This window comes from Fundulus heteroclitus, chromosome 2, assembly GCF_011125445.2.
Source record: "Fundulus heteroclitus isolate FHET01 chromosome 2, MU-UCD_Fhet_4.1, whole genome shotgun sequence".
NCBI classification, from domain to species: Eukaryota; Metazoa; Chordata; class Actinopteri; order Cyprinodontiformes; family Fundulidae; genus Fundulus; species Fundulus heteroclitus.
In genome coordinates, this window is record NC_046362.1 from 7,735,993 (window position 1) to 7,761,378 (window position 25,386).

Sequence of the window (25,386 nt, forward strand, 5' to 3'; positions counted from 1 at the left end):
ATATTAGAGGAGACTATATCGTTAATATCAAGGTGCTCAATGTTGCGTTTATATAAAATGAAACTTTTATGTATTCCAGTTGGTTATTTTTCAGCCGTTTCTCATGATGATCTGTAGCTGTTTCTTAAAATGTTTTGGGGTAAAGCTTTGATCCAGAGATGCCCATTTTTTATAACTACTTTATGAAAAGAGCTTCACAGCAATTCTTTTCCTTCTCCTCAATTACAGCCATAATATATATTTTTTAATTTTGTAGGCCTCTTAAAAAGTAATTTGAGGATGCTCTTTAGCTTATTTGGAACAACAAAAGATAGATAATAAAAATAATCAGATATTTGCGGCAGTACGGTGCAAATCCAGGAAAAGAAAACTTTTAATTCAAGTCGTTCACTGTACTTCATTTCTAACATTTCAGATATAAACAGATTGAAACTTAGGACCTGGCATAAAGTTTAACACATTTCAAGTTAAATCGCTATGATGCAGACTAATTTGTTGAATTATGTTGTATGAGGAATTATTACGGTAATTAAAATAACTGCATTAGAATAATGTAGGAGATAATTGATGGAAGGCGAGAACAAATTGGAAATGGTTTCACTTCACTAGAAGGTTTATTTTTTTCTCTTAAGTTATTACAGTTAAACACAATCGGTAAATAAAACCTGCCTCTTCTGATGTAAGTGTAGCTGTTTAGTGCTTTAATAACTCTACAGTAGAAACATGCAGTCTGTCGACGGAGAGGTGAACCTCGAGTTAAGTTTGCTTTGTCAACTCTGGCTTTAGCATCCTAATGTGCAAGATAAAGTAAAAAAAAGGTGCAATGTGAAAACTAAATTAAACATGTCCCTCCCTAAGAAAGAATTCATGCCCCTTAAACATTGTTGTCTTGTTGCAGCTGCAGGCCTTAATGGTTCTTATTGAGATTTCACGTGGCAGACCAACGCACTGTAAAAAGATAACTAAAAGGAAGTAAAAGTGTCTTGAAATGAGAGCATTTGCCCTTGAAAAAAGGCAAGTTTAAATGATCTGCCAACCGAATAGAATATTTGCACTTAAAATAGGAACAATTCATTTCCATCATCTTAGTGCAGTATATCTAATTATCTTATTTTAGGGGTCAAAATATTCAGTCCGTTGGCAGATAATCTTATTTCCCTGTTCAAATTGAGGACAAATGCATTAATTTTCACTTTTAGTTCCCTTTTTGCGGTGTACAAGCGGTGCATAATTTTAAAGACAAACGAAACAAGGTTTCATTTTCATTATTGATTCTGTTTTGTTTATCTCTATATAATACTCATATAGATTCATTACCACGTTTATTTATGAACAGCCTATTGAGATGAAGCTGATAAATCACTTAAGTTATCCATAAAATGACTTCTCTGGCAGATCAACCATCTCGAACGGTTCTGTGAATGCTTAAAGTTTCCCCAGAGTTCAACCTGTTGATGATCGGCTAAGGCAGAGGCCGGTGGCTGGGCTGGCCTAGAAAGTTTCAGGTTGCACGTATGTTTACAGTTTCACCGTCAAACTGCAAGCGAGCGTAAAGCTTGACGGTTTGCCTTCAGGCCAACTTCTGAAGGCACTTGATTTTATTTAGGGGCATCAAAGCAAAGGAGGCACACCGCACTTTTAACGTTATTGTTTGTAAACAACAAATGTAGAAATTGCTGCATCAATACCCTTCCACTCCTTTGTGTCTGTCATATATAATCTCATTCACTGACACCGCGGTCGGTGGCTGGGACACTTGCCAGGCAAAGTGCTTTATAAGGAAATCCACACTATGAGTTGCTACCGTATTAGTTAGACATGTTTTATTTGATGCTGCCCACTGCTTTGTCTTATTCTTACCTTTCGTAGAGGTAAGGATTGGTTTATATTTGATGCTGTGGTTTATTTGTCTGAGTTTATTCCTGTAAAGTTGCCAGTAGAAACACGTTGCAATTATCAGGAACAATCCATCTCAGTTCTAATTGTGTTTTGCCATACATTGAAGTGTATTGCAGTTGCTAATTTACTATTATTCCCCTGATGGAATTAGCACAAGAGCTATTATTGAGGATAAATAAGCTTACTTGCTGATGCAAACATACGCGTTGGTCATAATTGTAAGGAAAACTGGGGTGTTTCTCTATTATTGGTTGTCAGCCTGTACATGTTGCCCATGTGGGTAACTAGCTGCATCCCATGTGGTGGTGGGCGTGTAGCCTAGCACACTAAATAAGCCCTACGTTGTGGAGAAAATAGAAATATTGGGTTTTAAAAAGTCTTCCTCCGCATGAAGGGTTTTCTCTGGCCTTGATCCTTTTAGGGGTCGTTCACCGACCTGTCCTGCTCTCTTCTTTGCTTCGACTCGTCTTCCTAATGCGTTACTATAGTGCACGCAGAACGCTACCAGTACTCCTGAAACAGGACTAAAAGCGTAGGCAGTGGAACGTGATCTCCCCGTGTTGCCTCCTTTTGTTCCCACTGGGAGGAGGACACACTTCATCCCAGCCGCTGTTGTCATACCTCTTCTGTTCACCACGACTTCTTGTCAATTAACTCTGCTCTTCTCTTCTTACCTGTTGTTGCTATGTGTGCGCCGCTAGCCGGTAACCGCCGTTCCCTTGGCTGCGAGTCCCCTGTTGACTTTGGTAAGACGAGGGCTTACTGGCTGTCAGCGCTCCTCCTCCATTAAGCGCGTCCGTCCCGCCGTCCTCTCACATGCTCTGATTCCTTCTCACCTCATTGTGGTTCTGGTTGATCTCGCTTGGCAGCTTTTGGTTTGTTTTCTACTGAGATTGCTGTGGATTTTTTTGTGCCATTGTTAATGTGCCATTGAGGCTGTCCGCCACACACTTCATTTATTTTCTATGTAATTTGTTTGAGGGCTGGTCTATACTCTGCCCTGCAATAAAGGTTAGGACAAGACGGCAACATGCTCAAAGTCTTTTCAGGCATGAAAACACAAAATCTCTCATATTATCATGCTACTGGGCTGTACAAAACAGGAAAATGCATGAAGGATCTGCACCATGCAGACATGCAGTGCCTTACAAAAGTACCCAGAACGGCTGAATTCTGCATCATTTGTGTTGCTGCAGACACAAACCTGAATGCATTTTATCAGGATTAAGTAGTGCATAAATATAAAGCGAAAGGAAAATGATACATGGTTGTCAAAATGTTCTAGTTTGGACACAGATTCTCAGTTGTATTGAAGTCTGGACTTTGACTAGGCCGTTCTAACACCTGGCAATGCACAGCTCCACAACATTAGATCTTAGCTCGGGTTGTGTGTTCATGGTTGCTGTTCTGCTGGAGGTAAGTTGACTCTCAGCCACAGGATCAAGCCTTTTGCAGCTTCTAACAGGTTTTCTCCCTCTGGATTTAGCTCCATCCATCATCCCACTATCTCTGACCAGACTCCCTGCTTTTGCCAAAGAAAGGCATCCCCACAGCATCATTCTGCCACCAAGTGTCACTGTGGGGGATTGTTGGGAAGGGATCTGGGAGACGTGCCGCGTTTGTTTGCCATCAGCTGTAGCGTTTTTGTCTGCTGCTCACAAATATCTCGCTGCACGACATCAGGAAAACCCGCGATATGTGATTTTCGAGCTGGTATAAACAAAGCGCCCATGCCTTGCTGCTTTGGGTCCACAGATCATTAGTAGTCGATCCAGCTACTGAAAGAATAAAAAGTTTATTGTTTAAGTCTCAAAGTTCTATTGAAAAATTTGCTTGTGGCTGACGTCTGCTGTCAAAACTACTTAGTTGTAGTTTAATGGCTTCACCAACTTTATCAGCTCTTTACCTTCTAAAACCTGTCAAGCTGCGCTAAAGAAGTCATTAAGGCCTGGGCGCTATTTCATTTTTGGTAGATCTAGATTTTATTTTGCCAATGCACTCATTGGGCTGCCATGAAGAGAACAGCATGCTATGCTGGCTATGTTTAGGAGAATATATTGTCAAAATATTGTAAACATGAAACAATTTTTTTTACTATAAGATGAGGCACTTTCATTTACTCATTTACTTATTTATTTAAGTTACATAAGTGAAACCTGTTCTTAGCTCATTGTGTAAAACCACTAGCAGCAAACCTTTTGTTATATTTTCATGGTTTTCTGTGGCAGGGCCGCCATCTTGTTTTACAAGCATGTTTCAAAGCTTGTTTTTAGTTGCACTTTGAATTCAGGTCAACTCCAATACCAAATGCTTGAAATAAAAGCTACTTTTCAAATAATATCTTTAATTTCTTTTTGTGAAACAAAAAGGAGGAAAAATAATCAATTAATTTGGTTTGGTATAATAAAATCAGAGATTTTATTTTTAAGCTAAATTGGCCAACCTAAACAATACTGTAAAAGTAAAATTTCTAACCTCATGTGACCAGATCACCTTTTGCTCTGTTCCCATATGGCTTGTAACAGACTGTAAATTGGTCTTATTTGATTTTTTTCTTGCCACTCTTCCATGAAGACTAACCTTCCCTGCAAGACGAATTATTGCTGTATTTGTTGCGTTCACAAACACACGAGAACCCGTCTCGTACCGCTCCGGCTTCAACTGTTTGTGTCAAACCCAAAAACGGTTCTGGCCAATCACGTTGCAGTATTGAGTTTTAAGGCGGGACATACCAGTGCAACGACAGTAAGAGCTGCTGAGCCCACAGCCGAAACAACACAAACATGGCAGCGCAGGAGGACGCATGCATAGCTGCTGCTATCACATCTGATTTATCAGAATCCATGATTTCCTCCTTGTATAGTAGAACGGCAAGAAATGCCTTGACCAGCTTAGCTTGTGGTTTCTCATGACGTATGCTGCTAAAATTTGAATTTGATGCCAAGCTTTGGCAGGCGGGCAGTAGGTGCTGCTTCTCCCAATCAACTTGGAGAGTTCTGCCTAATGTGTTTCCCCAAATGGGTTTAATGGGAGGAGATTGATAACGAACAGAACTAGAGTGCTACACATAATTAATCTGCTGGTCAGGATACATGATGACCAGATTAGTGGGGTCTACTACTAATAGCCGTCTTGTCAAGAGTTTCTCGCTTCTCTGTGTTTAAAGGGATGTGCAGTGTTGGTCTAGGGTGCAGGTTTTTTGTACGCAGGCTAAAAAAAAACAAAAAAAAAAACATTTTGACCAAGTGACCTCAGAGGCCTTCACAGGATAGATGGATTTATGATGAGAAGGACTTCTAGAGGCAATAGGTTGCACTTGATTTTATTATTTTATTACGATTATTATAAGAGTAAATGCATCATTTTCCTTCCACTTTACAAGTGTGCTGCTTGTGTTGGTCTATCACAAAAAGCAGCAAATTTACATAAGTTTGTAGTTGTAAAAGAGACAAAATTGGGAAAAAGTTCAGAGATGATGACATTTTTGTCAAGGCACTGTAGTACATTAATGCATTTTAAGCATGAAAAGCTGTCTTTGCAAAAGAGTTAAAATAATCTAATCTGCAGGTGAGCACCGTTAATCAGGAGGTTTATTCGGCATTTATTCTCTTTCTATTCATTTTCTGTGGAGTTCAAACCTCACAGTTCAAGTGGAACAAGCCTTTTGAGAATCACCTGAAGTAGTTTAACGATGCTGCATGTGAACTGAGCGTCATGCTCTACCTGCTCAGGTGCTCTGTGTTCAATATTATCGGGGGAATCTTTGGTGCAATATGGTGAAATCACAAATATTGTTCTCTCTCTGATTTATCCCTCCTTGAACAACAACAATTTTCTCGTATATCTGAATGCTGTAAAGCAGGCAGGTAACAAGAAGCGTCTTCTTTCAGGTGACTTTGCTGGGTTTCCTGGCTGCGGCTTGCTGCGCCTGCACAGCACTTACCGCCACGACCTGAAGATTTATGCCTCCGATGAAGGCAGGGTCCAGATGACAGCTGCAGCTTTTGCCAAGGTAATGGAAATTAAAGATTCATCTGCGTTGCCAAAATGATGAGGTAAGTCTGGATGTCGTGTGGATGGTTGCGGCAGCATGCGGAGGGTTATTTCTGCCATTGGCAGCGGTGCAGTAGTCAGAAGGGATGAGATGGAGGAGGGAGGCTTTCTCTGAAGCAGCTAGATCAGGGGTGTCAAACATACGGCCCGCGGGCCGGAACCGCCATAGTGCTCCACTTGATTTATGAATGTGAATAGTTTTTATTATGATTCATGCGGGGAATATCTCAAATTATATGGACACTACAATGGGAAAGTAGGAGAGGAAAGGAAGAACAAGAAGAAAAAAGAAAAGGTGAAAGAAAGAGGTGATAAAAGGAAGAGAATGATAAAACAATTATTGAAGAACTTAAAATCTGCAGTTCCTATATTGTCCACAGGGGGCGCTGTGTTTTAATCAGCAGATGGTAGCACTGAGCTTCAGATGTGGACAATTGATTTTAAATTATTTCTTAATTTTTATCTGTTTGATGTATTTTGTCATGCAGGGCAGTGTTTTTAAGTTCCAAAAAATGTGAATAAATGTTTTTCAACATTGTACAATCACTGTGATCAGTTTTTATGCATAATGCACAAGTAAATGTTTAACTGAGTAAAAGTATTGTTGAAATTGCACATACTTTTCTTAAAAACGCTGAGGTTATTCATAATATATTGTGTAAAAGTGAAATTCATTTAATATAAAAAATCAACAACAAGTCCACTTTTATTAGTTCTATTTAATCTTGCAATGACTTTACTCGTGTGGCCCTCTTGAGATCAGATTAAGCTGTATGCGGCCCCTAAACCAAAATGAGTTTGACACCCCTGGGCTAGATGGATGAACGTTGGACACAATGGCGATGTTCTGACGGGACAATGATCCCCAACACCATCAAAATGACACCCATTTAGTATCATAAGAAATTAAATCTATAAACCCAAACAAAATTATATTTAGGTGCATCATTTTGCCACCAGGTTTGTTCTACCTGAAAAGTAAATTTATATATAAAAAAATATATAATTTTCCACCCTACGGTTTCAAGTTATTCTGAAATGTTTCAACATGTTTAGTGAGAATGCTAATCCTTTGCAGCCAGTCCATCATATAGACCTGGACCTCATTGGTTGAAATGGTCTGAGGTGCTGCCGCTTTCTATTCATTCTGTTGTCCAGGGAGAAAATAAAAGCACCTGTTACAATCAGTAAGGAGTAACTGCAGAGCTGTGGGGGCGTTCCGACTGTGGGGGCGTTCCGACTGGGGGCGTTCCGACTGGGGGCGTTCCGACTGGGGGCGTTCCGACTGGGGGCGTTCCGACAGAGCGGCCATCTTAGGTCAGACCAAGGTGCAGTCAGACACAATACAAGTCAATTCAGGAAAATGTACTTTATGTTTTCAGACACTGAATCCGGTGAATTCTCACCCGTTTTCCAGATAAATCAACTGACTGAAAACGTCACCCCTTTAGGGGCTACATAGTACCAATTGATTGAATTCAATTATTGTCTAACTTAATAAATTATTTCGAATTTGTATTGAAAGTAAGCAAACTTCCAGAGCTCCGTCCGAGGATGCCCGATTTTTGCTCCGCTTATGGGTGCGCAAATAAAAGGACACTTGTTTTTTATTAAACAAACCATACATTGAAAAATATTGCAGAGTTACACAAAAGCATCCGAACCTTTCGTCCGTTGAAAGGCAGGTGACAGTCCGGATTTTGAATGCCCCACACGCATATTTGTCCTTCTTTTTCAGGCTTTATGCTAGGAAGCGGATTTTTTTTTCCTGGCTCCATGCAGCAAAATGTCCAATCGCCTACTCGCACGGATCTGGTTTTTACCTGTGATTACATGTAATCAATACGCTGCGCTGCAGCTGTGTGACAGAAGCAGCGCTGTCAACTCTGCCTCTGTATGCTTTCTTTTTTTTTCTACAGTCGCTGGTACATTTCGTGAGTTGTTGTTTTTTTTTGTTTTTTTTTAGCTTTATTTTTGAACGTGCAGTCGCATATTTGGGGTGTTTCTCCAGTAGAAGCCCTTATCCTGACATAGTCATAATAGTCCTCGCGCTGTTGCTTTCTCCTGACACCGCGAGCCGGTTAATATCTGTCTGCATACAACGCCGTTATTATTACAAATCACATGTGGTCCCTAGGTAAAACTAATACCCTGCGATAGGGATTTTTTTCGTCGGGACGGATTTTTTCAGCGGGACGGACATTTTTCGTCCGTCCCGCTGAATGAAGGAGATGGAGGGAAAAAATATATGTATTGAAGTGGGCAAATCAACGAACCAATCAGCGTTTGCGTGGGCGTTCCGACAGTGGGGGCGTTCCGACAGTGGGGGCGTTCTTACGCTCTGCAGTTATACCCTTCTCGTTACAATTGTTTTATATACAGGTCATTTTTTAACTTTGAATCAGATTATTGGGGTGATCACACTGTAACATCTCAGCAGTGAAGCTACTTGAAGGCCGATCATAGACATCATATACGTAGACGCCTCGTTGTGTGCGGGTTCCTACGTCAGCGTCACGCCATATTAGATTTTTTTTTTATTATTTTTATTCTTTACGAGTATAAAGTCAGGAGAATGAAGCCAAAGGGATACAAAAATAAACTTGTAATATTACAAAAATAAAGTATGTTCTGAGATTAAAGTCCCCCTGATACAGTTTAAGTGAGTCTAACCACAGACATGAATACGTAGACGCCGCGTCCTCGGGTGAGAGGCGTGCCGACAGAGCGGCCATCTTAGGTCAGACCTAGCTGCGCTCAGAGAGAATACAAGTCAATTCAGAAAAATGTACTTTATGTTTTCAGACACTCTGAATGCGGTGAATTCTCACCCGATTTCCAGATAAATCAACTGACTGAAACGTCACCCCTTTAGGGGCTACATGGGACCAATTGAATGAAATTAAATTATTGTCTAACTTAATATATAATTTCGATTTTGTATTGAAAGTAAGCAAACTTCCAGAGCTACGTCCCAGGAAGCCTGACTTTTACTCCGCTTATGGGTGCGCAAATAAAAGGACACTAGGAACCAGATCCTGGGGAATTACTTTCCATAAGTAAGATTTTATAATAGATATTCTTCATGCTTTACAGTTACAGTTTTTCTGGCATAAACACAATATGTGCTAATGGGTAGCAGGGATGGAAGCAGAGAAAAGTACATTAAACACCAAAAACAAACAAAATGGTCCTAAATTACTGGATAGACATGATTTGTGGTGGGGGGGATATTATACAGTTTTTGCTATGATTTTGTAATGTATTTGATTCTTAGATGCGTAAGGTTTTTTGTTGATTTATTTCCCCCCAGATTGCGGTTTGTAATATATAATTTTTAAATGCTGTTATGAGCACCTCTGCTCTCACTTGTCTGTATATAGTTTTGCTCCTATGTAGATCAGTGCTGTTGTCTGTAGATCGGTGTCTGTGTACATAGCCTATACATACAGTATATATATATATATATATATATATATATATATATATATATATATATATATATATATATATATATATATATATATATATATATATATATCTATATATATATATAGGAAGAAAGAGAGAGAAATTTATGTGTGTATAAATTGTGTGTGTATATTGGATTAATATATAACTGCAAAATATGTAAGTGCATGTACATTTTTCATCCAGTTTGACTTCAATTTAAATAGTTTTGGTTCTGAATAAATATATGTAATCTGTCTAAAATGTCACGAGCGTTGTGAACATATGATTAAAATGAGATCTGAGCTGCCTCCTATTCATTTTGACAGCAGATGTCTGATCTGTGGTCTGACCCAAGATGGCCGCCATGTAGGCACGTCGGCCCAGCGGCCGGCAGCGTACAATGGGGCGTCTACGTATATGATGTCTATGAGTCTAACTGCAGATTTGCCACATTCAACATGGCGGATGCTCTGACGCACCCGCAGCATAAGCAGAACCCGCCCAATGCGTCTATATATATTAGGGCTGGGCAAGTTAACGCGTTAATTTCGCGTTAACTCATTAGACTATTAACGGCGATATTTTCTTTAACGCGCATTAACGCATGTTGGTCACATGCTTTTATTTTGTGAAGGTCTGTTGCTGCGGTGTAGGGTTTTGAATCAGAACAGTAGCTGGCGATAATGCGCCAATAACCTCGCTGTCAGCCCAGCCTCAGATTCAAAGAGGAAGAAAGGTGCTGGCCGGAAAAAAACACAGCTGACATGCGGAAGGCGGTGTTTCCCGCAGGTACCGCGAGCGAGCTTAGGCGGGGCGAGGCGGTGAGTTGGCGGCCGGAACAAGTTTTGTGCGGAGCGGAGCGGGGGGGGTCTGCATCGACACCGTCGGTGAAGTCGCTTCTCGTTCCATGTATTTTTGCCTGTTTTTCCCTGCCATTCACTATATGCGCGCGAGAAACCAACAACAAAAAACCGCGTGTCAACGTCAAATAAACGCAAGCATATCGAGTTAGCAAGCATTTCAGTTTAAAGTTCTTCCAGCATGGAATATGACAGAAACAAGTTAGTTGGAACCACTGCCAAGTTAAACTTTGGTATTGAACATAAAATGGTAATGCTGCTCCCTGCTGTTACCTCAGAAATTGCCTGTTTTTGGTAGATTTTTTCCCCATAAAGAGAATTCCCTGTCAGTGGCAATAAGCTTTAATTTATTATTATTGCTATTTTTTGTTTTACATGTTTAAGTTGAGCTTTACACTAAATATGTGTTACTGATAAGTGCTACAAATGTTACAACACTTTTGTTCATATGGCAGCAGAACATTAAAATAAAAGTGCTCTTTACACTACTTTTGAATTCATTCTTGGAGTTTGTAAATACAATGCGATTAATCGCGATTAATCGCGATTAATCAGTGCGATTAATCGCGATTAAATATTTTAATCGTTGCCCAGCCCTAATATATATATATGATGTCTATGGAGCTGATTGGTACCAGCAGCTCTCCTGGCAGCTGAAACGTGAAGAAAGAGAGCCGTATTTTTACACGACTACTTGCCAAAGAAGGCCAGCGTCTGTTGTCCTGGAGAGCCTTAAACAGCTGGGATATCATTTCCCTCTAGTAATTTCTTCCTGCCTTTCTTTTCATTCGAAATCTTTCATGTTTTTTAATCCGTACATAAAAAAACAAAAAAAAAAACCTATTCTCATCGCGGTCAATGAAATAAATACTGGTCCTGAAGCTGCATTCAGATCTTTTAAAGCCAACAGTTTTCATTCTGTTCAACCAGACCAAATCTTGAGAGGACTATTTTGTTTATATAGACTCACACTTTTCTTCTGGATGGTCGGACATTTGAAAGTGTTTTCCACCTTTCCGTCTCGTATGATATCTTCAGCGCTGTCTTTTTGCCTGTGGTGCAGGGCCTGCTGGCTCTGGAGGGAGAGCTGACACCAATCCTGGTTCAGATGGTAAAGAGCGCCAACATGAATGGACTCCTGGACAGCGACAGTGATTCTCTGACTGACTGCCAGCAGAAGGTCAAGGCCCGGTTACACGAGATCATGCAGAAGGACCAAGACTTCACTCAAGACGACTATCAGAAGGTACCTTCAGAAAATATGGACAGGCTTTTTGAAATGCTGCTTTATTTCTGCTAAGAGACGGCTTCATTCTTTGCCTTGATTCTGCGTTTCCCTTGTGGCCCAGTTGGCTCCGACTGGCAGTCCGTCGCTGGTTAACTCAATGAAGGTCATAGAGAATCCAGTCAAAACCTGTGACAAGGTTTATGCGCTCATTCAGAGCCTCACCTCGCAGATTCGAAAGAGACTGGAGGACCCCAAGTCTGCAGGTATGTTGGAGCGCCTTAAAGCCACATTTCTTGATTAGTTTCAGAGACACATACAGCCATCAGAGGTTTGTGGTGGTTCTTCCAGTCCCTGTGTTTTTTGTAAAGCTTCAACCTGCCTTTATAATTCATGTCAATTACAAGTTTTTACTATTATTATCTCTAACAAAGGACAAAATGATTACAGGGTTGAAATACCCAACTGTTTTTAGCTTTTTCATGTTAGCGATTAGCTCAGCTAGCACTTCTGCAACAGCCATTTGTATTTCCGAGACCCAGAGGATCTTCACCTTAACTTAATTTGTTTCCAAATCCAGCATTGTTCCATGGCAGAAAGGAGTTGCAAGGTTAAAACCTGCTTTAGCTGTAATAGGTTCAGCCTCACTGATTGCTGCTACGCAGGGTTTCTTGCGTAGCAAGCGAAAAATCAAACTTTTAAAGCGTTTAAAAAGTCCAGGATGAGTCCTAATTTTTCATAATAAGGTATAAATTGCCTTTAGTTGCATTTTAAATTTTGTTTATTCAGTCTTTGCTTCTTCTATTGACCTTTTTAGTTCAATTTTAAATGTATTTTCTCAAAAAATGCACCTGGGACATTAATTTATTATGTTTGTAGTTCTTACCCAGGATCTCACCAGAAACCCTGGAAAGTCTTTTGCATCACAAACAGTTTTTTTGGAGTTTGCCTAAGAAATTAAAATCATAATTTTATTTGTACATCCTCTAGAGTGACATATTGGTTGTTATTTATGTCAATTATTAAGTTAATAGCTAGTTCTTTTTTTATTTCTGTTGGGATTGATAAGGATCTTTAAAAGTCTTAATTTGAACTCCCTGGTTTTTACTCCTGCTCTCTCGCACCTTTACTTTTTTAATAAGATCAATAAAACACTAGGAGTAGAGGTTAAAAGGTGTTTGAATATTTCTTTCTGTGAGGCACCGATCTGTGTCACAGAGTGGTCGTCCTGCGTTTTTTCTTCAGATTTACAGCTGTACCACAGTGAGACGTTGGAGCTGATGCTGCAGCGCTGGTCCAAACTGGAGAGAGACTTCCGCACCAAGAACGGACGCTACGACATCAGCAAGATCCCCGACATCTACGACTGCATCAAATACGACTCGCAGCACAACGCCTCTGTTGGCCTGGAGGACACCTTGGAGCTCTTCAGACTGTCCCGTGCCCTAGCTGACATCGTCATCCCGCAGGTAAATCACTGTTATACAGCTCCACGTGGTGCAGTTTTACTTTTCCCTTTCTAAAATGCCTCCTGTTTTTGATAGAAATTAGATAGAATCCAGAATATAAACATTTAAATTTCTTTTGTGAAATATCTCTCAGGAGTACGGCATCAGTAAAGCGGAGAAGCTGGACATCGCTCAGGCGTACTGTGTTCCTCTTATGAAGAAAATCTACCTGGACCTGCAGAGGACCCATGAGGATGAGGCTGTCAACAAGCTGCACCCTCTGTGAGAATACAACATCCTGAGGACAAAAAACATTTGCCTTATTTAAGCTCATCTTCTATTGTGTCTTTGACTGGTCTGATTTTGAGTTGAATTTGAGTTAAACAATGAACGATTAATCAAAGGTCTAAGACCAGAGATTGGTTTTCTCTTCAGATGTACCTACTGAAGACTGAGCTAATAGTTTTAAAGAGCCACCTTGTTGGTACTAAACAAATATTCCGTCTTTTTTTTTTTTTTTTTTTCACAGCTGAACCCAAAGAAATGTAAAATAAACGTTTTTGTCACAGGCTGCCAGTAACAAAGAGCGTAAATATTTCACTGGTCAGGTCAAATTCCTCTGAAACTTGACGCGCACTACAGTGAAATAAGTGAGAAAGCAGGCAAAAGCCTGAAGTAACGGTGCCGTGCCGTACATGACTTGCTCTGTTCCCACGTCCTTACCCGTCCCCTGGTGTTCAGGTACTCTCGGGGGGTGATGTCTCCTGGTCGTCACGTTCGCACACGACTCTACTTTACAAGCGAGAGCCACGTCCACTCCCTGCTCAGCATGTTCCGCTACGGAGGACTCCTGGATGTGTGTACAGTACACATTTATTTAATCTTTTAAATCCTTTCATGTTTTGTCAGATTGTTTTGGCTGATTTTGTCAGGAGCCATTTTGGCCTGGACAGTAAATACCGTCTTTAATTGCTTTAGTAGTAAGCTAATAGCTACATGGCCAAATGAGACACCCATAAGGCTTGTGAAAGTGGTGTCATGATATTTTAGTCATTCTTTCTGAAGAAGTAGTTTATTTTTAGTTTATTTTAACACGTCTGTGTACAGTCCCTTGCAAAAGTATTCACACTTCTGACTTTTCCACATTTTGTCACAATACGAGCACAGACTCGGTGTATTTATTTGAAACGGCATGTGATAGACCAACACAAAGTAGAGCATAATTATGGAGGGTTTTTCAAAGAAAAATCTGAAAAGTGTGGCTTGCATTCGAGCCTTTTTCAGAAAAATGGGCAAGAGGCCCGTAACTCTGGAGGAGCTGCAGAGATTCACGGCTCAGTTCGGAGAATCAGACGACTATTAGCCGTGTGCTCCAGTTCTCCTCTGTTAATGGAGAGAAAGTCATTGTTAAAAGAAATCTTTGTGGGGGCCACCAAACATTAAATATTAAGAAATATAATAAAAATGATTGTTGCTGCTGTGATTGTCACTTAGGGAAAAAGACCTGAGGCAAGATCAGGACTGTGGGTTCAAGCTGGTCTCGAGAGCAACAATTATTTTTCTTTCACAAAGTCACCTTTGTGATTTTACTGTAAAAAATCATGTTTTCTTCATGTCACCATAGCTATTTTATGTGTAAGAAATCAAATTTCCTTCCACGTCACAGTGATGCTCTACTTTCTGTTGGTCCATGACATTAAATCCCCCAAGATATCCATAAGGTTTCTTGTTGCGGCGTCAGAAAAAGCGAAGGGCGTAAAGGGGGCGGGAGTGCTTTTGCAGGCGACTGTACGTGTGTTTGTGCGTCTGGTGTTTTGTAAGGAGGTGAAGGACCAGCAGTGGAAGCAGGCGATGGACTATCTGAGCGCTGTGACTGAACTCAACTACATGACGCAGATCGTCATCATGCTGTACGAAGACAACAACAAGGTCGGTCTGCCCTCAGCACCTTCACACCCTCATCAGCAGATCTCCAGCTCCCTTCATGGAAATGCCATCTCTTTCCCCGCCTCTGCTCCTGTGGTGCGAAGGACCCCTCGTCAGAGGAGCGTTTCCACGTGGAGCTCCACTTCAGTCCAGGAGTCAAAGGCTGCGAAGATGAGGAGAATGTTCCCCTGGGCTTTGGTTTCCGCCCGGCCTCGTCCGAGGTGGGAACATGTGTTTTTTATCCTTTACATCAGATGATCCAAATTTCCAGGTTTTACCACAATGACTCCATGACAAATCCGTTTAGGTGTTCATTAAAAGAACCACTGTGAGTTGTTGGGTGAAACTATGTCTTTATTTGTTCCCTGAACAACCAGAACGAAGACAAAAAACCCAACCAGGGAAGCTTGGAGGATCTTTCTCAGGATCAGACAGATGATGCACTTCCTGTCACAGAACTCATTAACCTGCAGAGAAGGTCCCCGATGATCCGCAATCGCAAGACGGGCTCCATGGAGGTTATCACGCCGTATTGCTGATTATTACAAGATTACATCAAAGTTTTAATGATGTACATGTTGTAAGAGCAGCCGTCCCATTTTTAATTGCAGGTCCTCTCTGAGACCTCGCCCAACCACTCCTCCAAAGCCTGCACATCCTATCGACTCTTCCAGTCGTGCTCGCGCCAGTCTCCTGAGATCAAACCAGCTGGTGGCCTAGGTCAGCGTCTAACTTTTAATGCGTGTCTGTTGTGGAGAGTTGGTATTTTTGTGTGTGTGTGTGTGTTTGCCATCAGGCCACCCTGTCCTCATAGCACATCTATTTTAAGCTGTCATCACCAATGCTGCTCTTCATCACAAGCCTTTTTTTTTTCCCTCCACCCTTCCACCATGTCCTCTTTCAGTCCCCTCCTCACCTCTCTCTGAGGGCCTGTCTTTCCATCACCACCCCTCCTGTTTCTGATGGCTGCATAGCTTCCAACTCAGCTCAGCTTAGCAGCAGCCAAACAGGATCAGACTCCAAACTATTCAGGCAGGAGGTCAGCTGGGAGTTGTTGACAGCTAGCAGCAGGATTTCTTTGTCACAGGCGTCCCGCTACTCCCTCTGATACAGAGAGAGCCTGCTTTAGGGTTGTTATCACACCATTGTTTTAATATGCACACAATAAGCAAATGTCATGTGATCAAACTAAGCCAGCTCAGATTAACGGTTACTGATGTAACTTGAAACATCTGTACAGTGCCTTGCAAAAGTATTTATGCCCTTCAAGCGTACCACCAGCTGAAACAACCACAAACCTCAAAGGTGGCGCATCCATTTCACAATTAGCTCGTTTCGGTCCGTCACGTAAAATATCAGTTGAATTATATTGAAGATTGGGGTTCTGATATTGCAAAACGTGGAAAAACGTTCAAAGCCTTTCAGTATTTTCTGCAAGATCTGTGATTTTCAATCAGTGACGCTGATGAGGCGAACTTGAACAAACCAATATGTACGGTATGTATTAAATCACTGTGTGCGTTGCTCACCTGCCATTAGAGAGCAGACGGATGACCACACCTCGGTGTCACCTGACACCATGCAACTATGCATAGTTTCTCATTTAAAGTGTTATGAGCTTTTTTTCAGGAATCTTTTTATCCTGCTGTTGTGGAGGTTTGCATTAAAGGACAAAAGTCATAATCAGCAGCACCGTGCCTTACAGAGGGTTTAGACATCTAAGCCAGGTTTTTGTCATCAGAAATTGAGAGCATAATACGTTAGTTTTAAAACTTTTCAATTCAGCATAAAATAATTGAGAAGGATAAAAAAGGTGAAATAAACAGGTACCATGTAAATGTGTTGAAACTAATAGTTTGTTGAAGCAACTATTGATTCAGATTTAACATTCAGTCCTCTTGGCCAGGAGTCTTCCAGCATGTCACATCTTGACACAGCAAGTTCTCAAAACACGCCTTTTGTAATGGCTGCTCACAACTTTACGTTTAGTTTCCCAGATAAATACAAAATAAAGGAGATTATTGTCACATAGAAAATAGCCGGAGCTTTTTGGAAATTCTTAAAGGCCCTTCAGCTGCCTCCTGGCAGCTTCTCTGACCACTTTCTGTCTGTTTAATAATTTTAGAGAAATGTACAGCTTATGGAAAGGTCACTGTCACAATTGTTGTTTTCCTTCTCCCGTGATATATTAATAATACCATGTAAATTTTGGGAGCCTTCTCCTGACTGATACCATTGTAGGATGAGGTCATTTGAACCCTTACCTCTCTGTTAACTATGGCTTTACCATAAGATATGGAAATGTTTGGAAACTCCTGCTAGGACCAAGATAGCAGGTGTAAACTTGGACTACATGCTGAGAACAAAGCGTTAGTTTAGGGAAGCACATTATACGACATTAAATAAGAGGAAAAAATTCCCCCCATGCCCATACAAACATATTCTTCTACATTTGACCAAATGATCTGCATTAAATGGCTTAGCCAATCTTTTTCTCCTCCCACAATAAACAGTTACTGATACAATTTGAGTCTGCAGTAATGTTTTATAATGCAGGAAACTCTCCAAAGCTCTATCTGATCTCTTTTTAAAAAAAAAAAAATCTCTTTCTGGGTCTATGCCACAATCAAAGAACACTTCAAGGGCTTCATTTTCCCTCTCAGCGTTCCCAGGGGAATTTAACTTCTAACAAGTCTCAAAAATGGCGACACTCACAGGCATGAGTCTGCTGACTAAATCTAGCCGTGTGGAGAAAACCATAAAAGCAGGAATGTGACATCAGAGAGACAGAAACGATTTCTGTCGTGTGGGCTTCATTAGGAATTTGAAAGCATGCTTAACGGCTTCCCTACTTACTGCTCAATGTCACCAGGACAAATCTAATTGCCTTTTAATCACCAGTTTTCTAATTCAACTTAGTCGTTTCAAACAAAGAAAAGTTTATATTAAGTCTCACTGCTGCTGTGCATTGTTACTCAAGACTATTTTTGAAGTTTATAGGGTATGCCATACCAATAATTATGGTATTGAGAGCTTAATCATCACACCTCTAAAAGCAGTTCAGAACTTCAATCTAACACCTTATACACCAATGTCACATGAAGATGGAGCACTGACTACAGACGCACCTGCTTCGTCTCCTCACTTCGACTGAGTCTAAACATATTTTAGCTCATTAACACCCTGCAGAAACAGTTCAGCTCCTATCTGGGGCATAGAAACAGGGGCAGCTTCTACAGGGCAAACAGAATCAGGAATTGCATAAATGTTTTCGCAAGGACACATTCAGAGTCTTTCAGAAGTATTCACAACCCAACCACAAACTTCAGTGACAGACCTGGCACGTTAGATCAAAATGGCTCCGTGTTCAGCACCGAATCTACAAGCATAAACCAACGTACTCCAGGTTTGACCTTGTGGTTCAGCCACTGCTAATCTTAAACACCAGCAGGACTAACGGCTGTTTTCAGAGCAAGACCGGGAAAGGGTTTAGTAGCAACAACAGTGTTGCCTTTACAAATCCAATGAAATCTCGCTGTGATTGTATATAATCACAGGCATTCATCTCTGGATTATGTGTGCAAACGTGCACAAATGCAGGCCATGCAGCTCAAATCATTGTTGTGTGAACCTTGAAACTGGCAAGATGGACTTCCTAGGAACAAACGTTAAAGCTTTAACTTGTTTTAATTCTTTGAATTTTGTTTCAAAACTCTTAGGACAGAATTGAAAAGAAAGATGTTTGTGATGTAGTTCATAAAGTGTCTTGTAAAAGCGTTCATACTCTATTTCCCAATGTTTTTCACTTTAAAGCTGCAGTGGGTAGCTTTTGTATAAATGTATTATTTATTTATTTTACATATTTGTTAAATCTGTCACCATGCCCTGACAGTAAAATATGAGATGGATAATATGTGAAAAAAAAATCAAGCTACTCTGGCTCCTCCTAGTGGTTATACCTCCATTTGCATTAATGCACCGCTCCCAGTCAGAATCCACCAATCAGAGCTAGGAGGAATGTCTGACTTTTGTTTTCTCAAAACTCCCTGCAGCAGCTTTAAATGTAGCTTTGGGGAATTTAATGTGATAGTCCTGGTGGCACAGTAGTTGGCACTATTGCCTTGTAGGAAGAAGGGTTTGAATCCTGGCCTGGCCTTTCTGCATGGAGTTTGCACGCCCAACACCACCACGACCACCACTCATTAGATTAAAGTTATAATGGCCGATTTTTATTTTTATTTTTTATTTTTTTATTTTTTTCCGTAAATGTAGATAAGAAACGCCCATGTCCCTTTTTGAATAACTGCATATGTGCAAAACCATCCTACCTGCTCTTCCACTCCTCAAGGGGGCTCACATGAAAAGAATCTCCCAAATCCTTGCGTCTTGCAACTGTGTCATTTTGAAAGCATACAGTGAGAGCAGTGAAGCTACAATGAACGGCTGTAACCGAAGCTAACTAGATACATAAACACTAGAAGGGTGCAGTCAGGAACGTCCACGCACATTGGCGTTAGGTGAGCGCCTCACAACGGTTGTCATGTGGGACAACCAATGGATACGGTGATACCCCCGAAACTCAAAGGCGAAAGAAGATCGTCCACTATACCTTTTAAGTTTTTACACTAAGTTGTCCTTAGGCATGTGTGTGCTTGTTTGTTCAGTGTTTCTGTGTTGCCCTGTGATAGGCTGACAAACTGCCCAGGGTGCACCAGACTTCATTATCCAGCAAGATTAGACGTTATAGACCGTGGATGGAAAGTGATGCATTGTTTTTTAAAAAAAATTCCAAAGAAAAATCTGAAAAGTGTGGCGCACATTTGTATTGTGCCCTTTGCAGTGAATACCTGATAGATTGTATGTTGGGAGTTTAGCTCCATCTATCATCCCTTTAACTCTTGATAGGGTTACTGCTTAGCGTTGGTGCAGATTTTCAGTAAATTAGGACATGTGCTGAAGTGAAAGGCAACTGAACAACTTCTCTGGTTTGTTGGAGACATTTCACCGCCCATCCAAGAGGCATTTCAATTCTTAACATGGTTGGTTATACGTTGTAGTCAGAACAATCACACTAAGCAAACTCATTGGGTCCAGACTCAGGAGTTTGCCTACATCTCGATGACAAGTGACATTTGTTTAATGCCAGCAGTGTGCACATTTTGTACAGGGAAGACAGTGTTTTGAGAGAAAGGAGTGAAACTATCTGTTTAAAGATGAGGAAAATTAGGTGGCTTTAATCGGATTTCATCTTTCTAACACCTACTTTGCAGCCCTGACTCGTTTCCCAAAGTGACATGTCACCAGAACTCCCAAGGCGCCGCTGGGGACATGTTTTCATTGTCGAGCAAATCAACTCAAACACGTAGCTAAATAGAGGGTAGGACCAGTCTGACTACACCTTTTTATAAGCCTGTTACTTCCAACCATATTCAGAAGTAAAGAAGCTTTTTTGATGAGAAGTGAAATGTCTTTAATAAACAAATAGCGCAGGTTCCCTCTTCTTAAGCGCTTAAGGTTTTCTTCTTCCCCATAGTGTTTTTTTTTTTTTTTTTTTTTCAGTTGGTCGACAGCTCCACCAGCTCGGCTGGGAGGATTTTGCAACAAAAAATGTGAAAAGTGTTGTGATCAGATGAGTAACATGGTGGTGGCAGCATAATCCTGTGGGGATTTGTTTCTGCAGCCAGGACAGGAAGCTGGTTAGAGATGAGAGGAAGTTGGATGAGGCCAAACTCAGGGCAGTCGGCTAAGATAAATTATAAATGGCTGCAAGAGACTTGAGACTGACACAAGGTTCACCTTTTGATATGGGCCGAGTACAAATGTTCACACCACACTTTGGATCTTAATTGTAAAAACAAATCCCAGATATAATTTTTTGTTCTCTCCAGTTCACAATTATGGACAACTTTGTGCTCATCCTGCAAAATGCATTGATGCTCGTGGTTGTAACTTCAGGGGCTCTATGGATAGTTTTGCAAGGCACTGCATTCAGTGTAAACACACTGGCCAAAAAAAGCGCAACGCTTTGTTTGGAACAATAACTGCATGGCGTGTAAATATAATGACTCACCCGTCGTACTTCCACTCCCACCCAACCCTCCTCCCTTTACTCCCTAACTCGTCCTCACACAGGCTCACTCTGCTCTGGCCTCTTCAGTGCCTCAGCCCTCGGGGTGTCCTCTAGCGCCCCCAACTTGCGGGATTACGTCCGCACCCACCACCACCGAAAACCACCTCTGTCCCCCGGCAGTCTGCCGTGCAAGATTGGCATGTTTGGTATGTTCACAGTGGTTTCTGTTCTCCTCCATGGGACAGGTGTTCATCTCTCCACCCACCTTTAAAAATCTTTTTTTTTTTTTTTAAAACAAAAAAAGTTTTGTTCTGCTTCTGCTGCTCTCTTCTGGGAATTATTGGCAGTTCCTGCCTGCTCTTTTTTTTTTTTTTTTTTTTAAACCTGAGACTTCCTCTTTTTTCATTCTTTTCCAGAACATCAACTTAAAAATATTGCATCCCGTTTCTAAAGTAATGCGTTGTGTCCAGAATGGCGACACTGATTTGACAGCAGAGTGATTGGCTGGGTGGGAAATGTTGAGCATGCATGTGTATGGTTGAGGTTCCAATGCTTTTGCACTAATCAGTCTGATCGCACCTCTGTCTGCTTGGGATTAAAATCTTTTTATATGTTCTCCATCTGTGCATCCTGTGGTGCTGTTTGCTGCCTCCTTTTGTGGAATTTTATAATCCGTACTAAGTGGCTTTGGTGGCTGGACGCCCAACGGCTGGCTGTTATTTTCCTTTTTGCTGTTTTGCTGCATATTTCACAGTAATCCTTACTTAAAGACACAGCAATTCACCTGAAAATAATCCCGGATGATTTTTATCTTTTTCCTCATGCTGCTACTGGTAAAGGCAGTACCTTTCTCTCCCACTCACCAAGATTTGCTAATTACCTCAACATTTACACTGCAAACCAACCCGTAGCTGGTAAGTTATGTAAGGTTTTGAGTTTTAATAAAAGATGAAACTGGCTGTGCACACAGAGAGGAGTCTGCAGCCCAGCGGGAATCTTTCCGATGTTGAGGGTTTAAACACACAAAAAAAACTGAATTGCTCATTTTATCCACTGAGTGTCTCTTTAATAGCAAAACTTCACAGCACTGGCAGTAAGAATGAGATGCTGTGGACTGAGAAACAGGTGAGTATGTGAACTGTATTGGTGCAGGTTGCATGAAATGCTGTGGAAGGAAATAAAACAGTTTCAGAGGTGAGCATTAGAGATAAAGTCACATGAAAGCAAGACAACAGTAAAACAATATGAAGCGAATCTACTACCATACTGACGTACTAAGGAGGTCTGGTACCTCAAACCTAACTCAGAAGCTTGGAGAGAGATGCTCACATTTCCTTCATTTCTGAAATGAGCCACAGAATAAAGGACCAACTCCAGACATGACATTGAGGCCTGTCTAACCATGCTCTTACACATTTTTGCCAAAACTATTTGCTGGACAGCCATCCTACCTCATCACAAAGGTGCTTTATTAGATTGAGATCAACACTTTGTGCAGACCAGTGAAGTTCTTTCAGATCTGATTGATGGACCTTTCTTTGTGCACTGGTGTGCAGTCACGTTGGATCAGGAAGGAGCTATGGGTCTTGAAAGGCCATGTGACTTTGCAATGTATTGTGGGATGTGGTCGCCATTTTCTGGGGCAACAGCTTTTGTTTAGATTGCTGATTCGGATGCCGTGCTGTGAGAGATAGAGATGCAAAGTACTTGGAAAATGGACCGTACTAAAAACATAAGCGATAAGCGATGGACTGTACCGAGACAAGCTTTGATTCAAACTGATCAGTCTGAAAATGCCCTGAACACATACATATGTTGGTCGTCTTAGGGCTGCTATCCAGGGTCCATTCGGCATCTATTTGTTAGTTCAGAGATACAAACTCCTAGGCTGTTATTCCACGCTGGTAAAAGGAAAAAATCTCAATCCATTGTTGTTTTTCCCGAAGCGATTGTGTGAACGAGTGTGAAGGTGCGTTCGCATTGGCAAGACAAAGTCTCCATTTTTGCATTCTGTTGCTCGCCTGACATTATCGCTGGCTGTTGGCAGGTGAGAGAAATTGCACAGCAGGCGACAAGCCAGAAAAACAGCAGTACAATGGCGCTATCTGGAGATGATTTCATTTAACTGCCACTCCAGTCTCTTCACTCACTTTTTGCCAGGCTCGGTCCGTTCTGGACTTGTCTCAGTAGTAATAATTGGTTGAGTCCAGAGGTGGGTAGTAACTAGTTACATTTACTGAGTTACATTTACTTGAGTAACAAAATGTACTTTTAGGAGTAGTTTTACTCCACTTTCCTTTTACTTGAATCATATTATTACTCAAGTATTGCTACTCTTACTTGAGTAAATCATCAGCTGTTATGATTAGTTACTCAGTACGTGAGTAGCCTTCTTACGAAATACTTTTATAGTCCTGTGTAATTTTTTGGTTGACAAATTTTTACTTTTACTTGAGTAAAAATATGTTGAAGTGGTGCTACTCTTACTTGAGTACAGATTTTGGCTACTCTACCCACCTCTGGTTGAGTCATACAACTCAGGCCAACCACAGACCACCACTATCAGTTTTTCTTCCATGTTGAATGAAAACTGCTTCATTTCCGCACCAATCCTTCACCGCACGTCGAGTTCCCGATTGGTTGTCGCAGCACGACAAGACACAAAAGTTCAGATTTTTCAAGTTCAACAACTGTCGCTTTGCCTCCCTCACAGCTTTCGTGTCGCTCTGGCTTTGCTTTAATCGGCAGAATCGTGTGTTTTGCGTCGCTAGAATTTCCTTTGTGGCCCCGCTTAGCGTTGCGTAATGTCACATAGCTCCCGTGTGGCACCTGTTCATGGAGATATCATGTAAATCTGTCGCTCAGCCCAACACATTCATGCTCAGTGTGAACGCACCTTGACAAGTAATGATACAGCACATTTGTGCCATGTTTTAAACTTTTTAAAACCAGAAAAAAAAGACAGTATTGTGGATGAAGGCTATGTAAACAAACAGAAGCTGGTTTCCCGATGCCCAGGTATCCCACAATGCAGTGCGGTTGTTTCAAGCCCCCTTCCTAAACCATCCAGACACTGAGCTTGTTGGCATTTATGGTTTGTTTGGATTATTTGAAGTGAGGTTTGGTAAAACTTTTCTTACCTATTGTGGAAAGATGTCATATCACCATGAGCTTGTAGCAATACAAGGTGTGCCCTTGCAGGCGGAGGAAGACCAACTGTTTAGTTAGACATGCGCTGCATCAGCCCAGCTGATTCTGTAACTCATACAACTACAGGAACCTTAGAAAACACATCAATATAAAATCGTTCATGCTTCATTGCTGGCTGAGCTAATATGCACTAGCAAGTGACAGCTGGTCAGAAGAGCTCAAACAAGATAACTACACATAGGATAACGGACGTTGTCCAACAGGATAAAATTGCACCAAATGTAATGACGGTATTTTGTAAAATTATAAAAGTGAATATCCACTTGCATTCCATTGTGGAATGGACTGAATTTATATTACACTTTTCTAATCATACTGACCATTCAAAGTGCTTTACACTAGGTGACTGACGATCACCCATATCACTCATTATTGCAGATAGATCTGCAGACCAGTTGTAGTATGTCCATTGCCCAGAACCCACAACTTTCAGATTGCAAGAGAACTACTCTATGCTACAGTCGCCCATGTAATCCCATTCATTTAAACATATTCATTGTATCTTGATTTTAAATGGTGAAAGTCAGCTAAAACAATCTATATACTACTAGCTGTTTGCCACTTTAAATATTTAATTTGCAAAAAAACTCATGGTGATGTGGCTTCCTCTGCACTAAACATTACACTGGACACAGTGCACGCAGATGAAGGCTGTTCTCCTGGCAACCTAAACGCAGACTCGTGCCCAGGATTACCAGACAAAGAGCCATTATTCGTCACTCCATAGAACAAGTCTCCACTCTTGTACTCAAGCAGAGGCAGACTTTCACCGCTGCATCCAACGTTTTTTAATGTGCTTGATGTAATGTGAGGATACCGCTGCCCAGCCATCAAAACCTATTCCATTAAGTTTATCCACTGTTATAAAGCCGTTGCCAATTGTCTCTGAGGTATTTTAAAATAAGGAGCTTTTACAACCAGACTTATTGCTCTGAAAGCATCCTTTTTCTGTACCACGCTGGGAGCTCGTCAGATTGATACATTCTTCCATCAATTGAAAAATGGTTGCTGCACATATACAAAATATAATTTGCATTTGTGTAGCACTCTTGTGTACACTGAGTGTTTTAGAGGGACCTAGTCACGTACTACGACTTTAGTCACACTGGTGACATACAAAGGTTTTCTCATTAAATAACCCCGTTGGTTATATTTTATTTCTATGTTTACACTTTGGTTTGGCCTCTATTTGTTAGTAAAAGAAACACTTTTGTGTATATTTCTCATAACAAGACCATGTGA

At 41.0% G+C, this 25,386-nt stretch overlaps 1 protein-coding gene across 16 annotated transcripts in view; it reads left to right on the forward strand.

Moving 5' to 3' along the window:
* The window catches only part of ppip5k1b (diphosphoinositol pentakisphosphate kinase 1b), a 75,232-nt gene that overhangs the window by 30,605 nt on the left and 19,241 nt on the right, over positions 1-25,386 (forward strand). For 7 of the 16 annotated variants that reach the window (XM_036146917.1, XM_036146958.1, XM_036146916.1 and 4 more), the window contains 12 exons: positions 5,790-5,911; positions 11,329-11,511; positions 11,615-11,756; positions 12,736-12,959; positions 13,093-13,220; positions 13,680-13,794; positions 14,046-14,057; positions 14,760-14,867; positions 14,969-15,085; positions 15,242-15,382; positions 15,476-15,584; positions 20,997-21,140. In XM_036146917.1, coding sequence (XP_036002810.1) covers positions 5,790-5,911; positions 11,329-11,511; positions 11,615-11,756; positions 12,736-12,959; positions 13,093-13,220; positions 13,680-13,794; positions 14,046-14,057; positions 14,760-14,867; positions 14,969-15,085; positions 15,242-15,382; positions 15,476-15,584; positions 20,997-21,140 — 1,545 coding nt within the window. Of the gene's footprint in view, positions 1-5,789; positions 5,912-11,328; positions 11,512-11,614; positions 11,757-12,735; positions 12,960-13,092; positions 13,221-13,679; positions 13,795-14,045; positions 14,058-14,759; positions 14,868-14,968; positions 15,086-15,241; positions 15,383-15,475; positions 15,585-15,768; positions 15,920-20,996; positions 21,141-21,350; positions 23,150-25,386 lie in introns of those variants that run through there. The other 9 variants (XM_036146935.1, XM_036146941.1, XM_036146948.1 and 6 more) reach the window with 4 other exon arrangements.